The sequence below is a fragment of the Myripristis murdjan genome, chromosome 15, assembly GCF_902150065.1.
Source record: "Myripristis murdjan chromosome 15, fMyrMur1.1, whole genome shotgun sequence".
Taxonomy (NCBI): Eukaryota; Metazoa; Chordata; class Actinopteri; order Holocentriformes; family Holocentridae; genus Myripristis; species Myripristis murdjan.
The window spans coordinates 19,536,664-19,545,187 of record NC_043994.1 but is presented as its reverse complement, the minus strand read 5'-3'; the positions used below and the strand labels follow the sequence as shown (position 1 = coordinate 19,545,187).

The 8,524-nt window shown below is 40.3% G+C and overlaps 1 protein-coding gene across 1 annotated transcript; it reads left to right on the top strand.

The window, feature by feature from the left end:
* Positions 1 to 325: 325 nt before the first annotated feature.
* erlin1 (ER lipid raft associated 1) lies at positions 326 to 7,890 on the top strand. Its single transcript, XM_030070277.1, has 12 exons — positions 326 to 461; positions 1,289 to 1,417; positions 1,934 to 2,015; positions 2,862 to 2,908; positions 3,003 to 3,064; positions 3,224 to 3,349; positions 3,516 to 3,589; positions 4,539 to 4,597; positions 4,738 to 4,829; positions 4,959 to 5,048; positions 5,211 to 5,290; positions 5,383 to 7,890. The coding sequence occupies exons 2-12, from the start codon at positions 1,305 to 1,307 to the stop codon at positions 5,572 to 5,574; spliced, it is 1,017 nt and encodes a 338-aa protein (XP_029926137.1). The 5' UTR covers positions 326 to 461; positions 1,289 to 1,304; the 3' UTR covers positions 5,575 to 7,890.
* The last annotated feature ends 634 nt before the right edge of the window (positions 7,891 to 8,524 follow it).

Below are 8,524 nucleotides of genomic sequence, written 5' to 3'. Positions count from 1 at the left end.
TGGTTGCAATTTTAATTTTAGAAATAAAGTGACACATAGCTCATTTGTGCATCGGTAGCAGAATGAAGCAATCATATAAGTATTTTTAACCACTTTGGAAGTCGGTAGTGCACAAAAACGCTGTACAACTAAACAACGAATAGTGAGTGAAGTTGTGACACAAAATTTCTAGAAATTACAGAGTTGACCTATAACACAATCATATAATACAGCACGGTTCCCCGCCTTCGAAACCTCCCACCTTGGTTTCCAAAAAAACAAAATGTTTCGTTGTCATTTTTAGCAACTGGTTGGATCAACTGATTATTTATCCCCGGGTGTCCGACAGCATCTGAATGCAGCATATGTACCAGAGGTAAAAGCAAGCGAGAAAGCGAGAGAGTCTGTGGGCGGCGGTGTGAGGGGGATGAGCGTTGTGCATTGAATGACAAGCAGAGAAGGGGTGACGGTTCAATACACTGGTAAATTTTATGACACATCAGATGTTTATCCAAAAGCTAAGCTGCTGCTCATTTTAATTCCCCGCAGTGTTGGGAAATTTAATGGTCGCTATGTAAATTAGCTGTTAGCTGCTACGAGCTAGCATCGAGCTACAAGGAACTGACTAGGCGACAGTCTTGGAGCCCACTCGTTAGCTACGGAGCGATGTTAAATAAGGACAGCCTGTAGCGTCGGCTAGCATGTACAACCAACAGCATTTAATCGAATACATAGCCGAATTTGTTCGATTCGCTTAATTACTGTTATATTTAAGAAGGCATGCGGTTCGGGTGTCGTGGTGCTTTACGCGTTGTCGGGAAAGTAATCACCCGCAAAGTGCTCTGTTAATGTTAAATTCATTCTGCATGCTAATGTAGCTAGCTAATGTTAGCCGTTGCACTTTTCGTGACTTGGGAAGTCAAGTTGCAGTCACGAGGAGAGACAAGTAAAACTCACTTCTCTTTGTCACTGCTGATAGTCGCTACAGCAGAAAAGTTGTTAGGGTAGGACAGTTTTGACTGTCATGCATTAGCTCCATTGAATCAAACAGGTTTTTTTTTTTTTTTTTTTTTTTTTGCTTGTCAGGTTGATTTACTGTCGTGTTCACGTATTGCCTTGCCGGGTGCATAACGATATCTAAACTGTGGAAGGTTTTCACAGCATTATGTTAGCTGAAAATCACTCTGGTGAAGATAAGTTATATGTTCGCATAATTAAAGACAGTCTTATATGTGCTAAACAGTGTATAATATGCAGCATCTGTGTGCACGTTATGAATGTCAGTATGTTTATGCTTCCTTGTCTGCAGGTAGGTGCTGGTGAGGATGACGATGGCGCATGCAGGGGCAGTATTTGCAGCAATAGCAGGGGTGATGGCCATACTATTGCACTCCTCAATTCACAAGATAGAGGAGGGACACCTTGCTGTGTATTACAGGTAATATCACCATGCAGATCCTTGGCATATATGCCCACCTGAAATATCTTGTGCAGATTAACATTGTGGATCCTTATGTTGTCAGTGGTGCTCAGTATTCTCAGTATACTGGCTTTAAATACATACATGTTCCTATTCCCTCAGTGGCTAGGCTACTCAAGTATCCCACTTTTGTACTGGCACATCATTATGTTATGTTAGCTCATAAACTGCCAATGACAAACATCATAGCTGAAATATGGAAATGTTTTCTGGGATACTGAGTAATGTACCTACCTGTCGTGTTCACTATTGTTTTAGGATATGGTGCAAGCTTGATACACAAGCTTCCATTAAAATGTTTTGTTTATTCATGTCTAAAGGGATATTTGAGGTCAGTATGTAAAGAGGAATGTAAACATAGCTTGCTCAATAAGACCTGAGCTATGAATGAAACATTATCCCAAATATGGTTTGGCATGTAAATGTAGTGAGTAGGTGTATTGTTTAGAACTAAATAATTTGTATTTCCTCCAGGGGTGGAGCATTGTTAACGACGCCCAATGGTCCTGGATATCACATCATGCTACCTTTCATCACCACCTACAGATCAGTGCAGGTATCCTTCCTCTCCTTAAACTTGGCCTTTTAGCGTTAAGATTTGACACCTCTCCAGGCAAGAGAGCAGGAGCCTCCTTTACAGAACAAACTTAATGACAGTATTTGATTTTACCCAGATCTCGCATAAAGAAATATGACAAATGCAGAGATGGTTGTCGCTCTACATCATCTTTATGTTTGATATTTGCACAGTTGCCTCCTGGTTATCCCAAGCTTTTCCTTGCAATGCCAGGAAGGCCTAAACTCAAATTAGGTGTCCATTTTTCAAAATGAATTCATCTTTAAAAGAAAACAATTTAGGTAGGTATATGATGGAATAAGTATAGTATATGATTGAATTTTAATTGTGCACATATTCATATTAAGAGACCAGATATTGCAGATATTGGTAATGTGATAAATTTTGTAGATTCATGTGTGAGGAATACAAGAGTCAACTACAAATCATCAACTACATCAACTACAAATTGATTTACATAAAGAAAGGATGAGGTATCCTACAAATGGTTTGTAGCAATTTGCAAGTAATTGCAATTCAAACATAGCCGCAATGGCTTCATTTTTAGGACTGACAGGCTGGCAGCTGACTAACTGCAAGGCACAGTCACACATTCAAGATGTTGTTAATTTGTGATTTATTTTACAGACACAGGTCAACTTTTAACATTTGTACATTCAAAGCGATATCCAGTCTCAGATATTTTTATTGCCCAGGCATTTGAAAATGATCTTAACATCACGTTAAAGTGCAGTTTTATAAATGAGGTCCTAGATCCCTGCGCAGCAGCTGTGTAGTAGAGAAATTATTTTGATTACCATCATATTTTGAATCTTTATGTTTCAGACCACGCTTCAAACGGATGAGATCAAGAATGTGCCTTGTGGAACAAGGTAAATTGAGATTTCGCATGAGTTTTTGTACCTGCAGAGCTACTGACCTCTTTCTAGGAGCATTTTTTAACATTTTTTGTTTTTTCCTTCACAGTGGTGGCGTGATGATCTACTTCGACAGAATAGAGGTTGTCAACATGCTGGTCCCTTCAGCAGGTATAAAATGAAGTCCTGATTTGCATGACTCATCAGCCGTGTCTGTTCCGACACTGTCACAGTATTACTCCTGAATCCAAATGAGCATTCACAGCAGTCAAATGATTTGTTTTGGCCTCGGCACCTTCCCCTATGCCTGCTTTTGTTCTTTCTCTGCAGTTGTGGACATAGTGAAGAACTACACTGCTGATTATGATAAAACTTTAATCTTCAACAAGATTCACCATGAACTCAACCAGTTCTGCAGTGTACACACTCTCCAGGAGGTCTACATTGAGTTGTTTGGTGAGATGGCATACATAAGGATAAAATTGGTAGATTTGTGTAATCTAAATCCATTACAAGGAAAGTGACTTATGCTGGGTCTGTTTGTAGAGTGTGCTTTGCCAGACGGTTTACATGTATGTGTGTTTTTTGTTTTTGTTTGTGTTTTGTTTTTTTTGTCTCATAGACATCATAGATGAGAATCTGAAGATTGCCTTACAAAAAGACCTCAATGCTATGGCCCCTGGACTTACAATACAGGTATCTACACACACACACACACACACACACACACACTTGCACATGATTATCTTGGACAGTAAAGTGGCATAGTAAGTTGGGAGACCATCCTTCAACCAGAAGGCCAAGGCTCAAGTCCTTGTGACAACAAGATGCATCCATGTGCGATAGCATCATTGTCCTTGCTCCAGGGAAGCAGTTCTGTAGCTGACCCTGTGCTCCATTATCCCAGTGAAGCGGTGAGAGGAAAAAGAGAAATTCCCCCTCAGGATCCAGTACATTAACCTGGCACAGCCTGACCAAAGCTGATCTTGCAAGTTCATTTTTATTTGACTTGAGAAACCATCTGGCCACGCTCCAGTCGAAGAGCTATTAGAAGCTTGCCTGGTCAGCTTGCTTTGAGGAATTACAGGTGTTGTGGAACAATGATGGCAACAAGATTCAGTGGATTAAATTGGAAAACTGAAACAACATAAAACAATGTAAAATTTCCTTACAAAAACATCAAGAATTGTGTATCAACATGCATCAGGGTAAGTATATGCTTTCCAGTATGCTTGCTCACAGTTGCTGCTATTTGTTTAGCGTCAGTGTTCTTAAACTGCATTATAGGGTTCGTTTGTCTAATTGGATGAGTAAACAAACAATAGACAGATGTCTGATCCAATCAGTTGCTACGTATTTTTGTAAATGCCTGTTACTGCCATCTCGGTGGAACAATGGAAATGAAATCCGAGTATGGCTGTGCCAGGCTACCAATACATTGTCTCCAAAAAATTGCTTTTGTAATAGACCTTCCACTCAAATTCTGCATCACAAGCCAGTGGGCCAGTTCTATATTGGAAACCATTCCTCACCTCCATTATCAATCAGTATTTCTGTGTCCCTTAGTGCATTGGCTGTTTGTGAGCAAAAAGTAACTTGCTTTCTCTCTCTTTTTGTTGTTCTCCTTTCCAACATCTTTATTAAGGCAGTCCGTGTTACCAAACCAAAGATCCCCGAGGCTATTAGGAGGAACTTTGAACTCATGTGAGTTTGTGCATCTCTACCTCCTAGCTCAGTGTCTATTCACATTGAGAAGGAACAGTTCAAACATTTGTGACCTGCCCGCTGTTTGTAAGAGCAGGCAGAGAGGCAAACATTTGTGAGCCCTTTATATCTGTGTGCAGGGAAGCAGAAAAGACTCGTCTATTAATAACAGCTCAGACTCAGAAGGTGGTGGAGAAGGAAGCAGAAACTGAAAGGAAGAAGGCCATCATTGGTAAGTGCTCTAATAGAGTTTGCTGTGTTTGTTTTGCAGGATTGTTATCAGTTAACATTCACCTGTAAACCTAGCAACACCCCCATGTCTGGGCTGTTGTTAAATCACATATTTATCCGTTTCTCACAGAGGCTCAGAAGACGGCTCAGGTAGCAGAAATCCATTTTCAACAGAAGGTGATGGAGAAAGAGACAGAGAAGAGGATTTCTGAAATAGAAGGTCAGCTTCATTGGTTGATTTTATTTTATTATTATTTTTTTTTAATGTTTAAGATGGATGGTTTGCCTCTGACTTATGTAGCTGTATGTGGTGGCCCCTGGCTAGCTGGTTTGTCATGTGTCTGTCTGTCTCTTTTTCATGAACACTGCCTCCTTGTTTCAGATGCTGCCTTCCTGGCGAGGGAGAAGGCAAAGGCTGATGCAGAGTATTACACTGCTGCCAAGTTTGCTGAAGCCAACAGGGTAAAAGATGGTTTTGGTACAGTTTTATACATCCACTCACTGCACCATACTACATCTAATGCTCACACACAGTCTCTCTTATCTTTTTACAGTTGAAGCTAACCCCAGAGTATCTAGAGCTGATGAAGTACCAAGCCATAGCAGCAAACAGTAAGATCTACTTTGGCCAGGACATCCCTAACATGTTTGTGGAGGGCAGCAACCGCCCTCAGAAGCCTGGGCAGCCCTCCAGCTTGCCGATTCTAGACCCAGACCTACTTAAAGCTCAGCCACAAGGGCAGTGATGGCCTGCTGCTCTGCCTGTCTGCACAGTGCAGGAGAACCTGTTTGGGGCATGCCTCATCTATGAGGGAGAGAAACACTGATGGTTGGGATAGCTTTGCAGCTAGTGTGGTGAACAACACGCTTTAGTCTTAATTCTGAAATGCTGAGATTGAGTGGGGAAGATGAAGGGAAGTAAAAGAGAAAGTAAGCAACAGAAAGGACAATGAAAGGGACAGGTATTTTTTATTACCTTCAGCTCCTTGGAGAAAGACAAGTTTTATGAATGAGAACAATGCCACTATAAAAATTGAAAGCATAACAAATGCTTCTGCCTGGGAAGGCAACAGCAAGTAGTCACCCTACTTTACATGTGCTTGCATTCAGTGCAACTTTTTGCTTTTTGGGCTGCATTCATTTTGTTTGTCGTATGCAAGATGATCTGTAATGAAACTAGTTTTGACTTTCAGAATTACTGTCTATGATTTAGCTGAACTGGAATCTGACAGGTGACACTAATTCTAATCTGGAAGGTCTGTGTAAGTGTCTGTGATGTGGGTGGGTCATCTCTGTGCCGTCTTCTCGCACTAATTCACTCGTTGGCTTTTCTCTCTCAACAAGAGTCAATGTAATGACACTTTCTGTTAAAACACAGGGAATCACATAAGTTACATTCTTTTACCTGTTCATGCAGAATGGCAGCGGAAAGTTAAGTGAGAAGAAAGGAAGGCAAATGGGTGATTGCATGGATGTCAGTTAAGCAATAAGATTAGATGAATTGAACCCTGTGGTGAAATTGGTCACCACTGGTGCTCATGGAGGCTTAACTTGCTTTTGGCTGCTAGCAGTGCATGGCTTTAGCTACCTGCTTACATTGCTGGACGTCTGAAGTTGGACAGAAATGAAAATGAAACTGATTAAAATATTTTTATTTGAAGGTTTTCTACAATAAAGTTGCTGCCTGATAAGCAGGTCCTAAGTGCTTATCACAGTGAAATAACTTTCTGTTTTGGCTTGACATTTAAAGGAGATGGAGCTTGTCCAAAGGCAGTGTGACACTCCTTAAATTTCACACCAGAATCTGCATGAATGAGATATTATTATACATGTACTTAGTTTTTAAAGGTTGAGGGCTGCCATTGTCCATGGTTTGCATACATATGTAGTGTGTAGTGTCAGCATTGTAGTGGTGTAGTTTTATTTTCTGTTAGTAGGTTAGATATTAGTTCTGGATTAAAGGGCCTCTCCACAGAAAGACGGAGACACTGCACTAAGGCCTGCTGTGGTATCTACTGTGAAACCAACCAGGGAGTCGAGCACTGGTGAACGACAAATTTCCTCTGTTAAAATGTATTCAATCAGTTTGACAAATGAGTGCAGGGAGCACAACAATAAGGTTCTGTAGCAGTGGATCTTTTCACTGGAGTGAGTTGTCATTTGTATTTACAAGCATTCAGTAAATCTTTTCTCAGTCATCCATCTGGTTTTGATGAAAGGGATTTTATCAGGGCCCTCCCTGCGTGTAGAAATTTGTATGACTTGATTCAGACGACTGTTGGTGCCAACTCTGATGTTAGTGTTAGGGCATATCCAGACATCTATTAAACAAAATAATGGTACATAGTTTATCGTCAATTCTCAGGAAAGAAACTTTCACAATGCAGGCAATTTAAAAATTCCTCAGTTTCAGTACTAGATGAAAAAAATAAAACATTTGTGAATAATACCTGTTGAAATGTTAAGTTAATGCTAAGCAGATTAGAGAACAAGCAAATGCAAATTAGTTTTAGTTTTATTATGTTGTATTGTTTGCAGTTCCTGTGCATTTTAGATTAATAGAAATTGCCTCAGACATTTGGAATTTAAGCCTTAAGTCCTTTTCAGTTCTTCACCAAGCTTCAGTGATTTATTTAGCCTGACAGTTTCTTGAAAATTCATTTAAGAGCAGCTTTAACAAGAGCACATGCACCAGCTGAATTTGAGTTGAGGCTGCTTTAGAGCTTGCATTAACACACATGACTTAACCGTAGACTCCAGCTGAGACAGACACAACTAACAGTGGACACTACTAGTGTAGGGAAGATGTCCTGATGTTTACCTGACCTCAGAATCACAGTTTAAGACTGCACTTTCCTTTTGCTTTGGTGTTGGGTTTAAAATTGAGATTCAAAAGAGGGGTATGAATCACTTGCTCATGAAAAGAATTCTTTTTGTTGATATTTTGTACAATCTGTGAAATTTAAACATTGTCTCCTTGTTTTAAAAGATTTATATGCAAGATGTTTTCATCAAGTTTTGACAATGTTCTTATGTAAAATAAAACCTATTTTGATACCTCTCTTTTCCCTGTGTGTCAGCTGTGTGAACATAATGTAATACACTTCAGTGCCAATAGGAGGAGAACTAATACCATGTCAAAGCAGAAAAAAAAGATCTGGAGAGAGTGTGGGCAAGCTGGCAGCAGCCCAAAGTGTGAGGAAACCCAACATTAAATGGTTGCTAAGATTTTCCGAGGTGGTTGCTAGGGTGTCTCTACATGGTGGTTACGGTGTGATAGCTGGTTGGTAGTTTAACTGACAGCTCCATTAATGAACTACCTGGTTTACACAATGAGCCACTTGGGTCCTTAAAAATTTTAAGCGGATCGCAGAGATCTGGTGGGAGAACGTGAACCACGACAGTATTTAATGAAGCAACAAGAGAGAATAAATTGAAGAACAAGTTACAATGGCAGTCTTGGACAGGACACTGTTGAGTTATGTGCCGTTGTCTTCTGCATGTGCTGTGCATGAGGATACAGCACATGCATGGCTGCGTGAGGATGACTCAGGAAATATACGCAAAAACTTTCACATAGTCCTTGTTGTTCTAGCCCACTTATTGTGTTATAAACTCTCTGTAGACAGCTCTGTTTGTGTTTCTTAGTGTGTGTGTTTGTGTGTAATGAATACCCCAAGGGACTGACTCCTGGGC

Excerpts from the sequence above, each read along its gene's own strand:
- erlin1 (XM_030070277.1), top strand. The coding sequence starts at position 1,305 with ATGACGATGGCGCATGCAGGGGCAGTATTTGCAGCAATAGCAGGGGTG. Across the intron at positions 4,598-4,737 it reads AGGAGGAACTTTGAACTCAT|GGAAGCAGAAAAGACTCGTC; the intron begins GTGAGTTTGTGC and ends ATCTGTGTGCAG. Across the intron at positions 5,049-5,210 it reads GAGGATTTCTGAAATAGAAG|ATGCTGCCTTCCTGGCGAGG; the intron begins GTCAGCTTCATT and ends TCCTTGTTTCAG.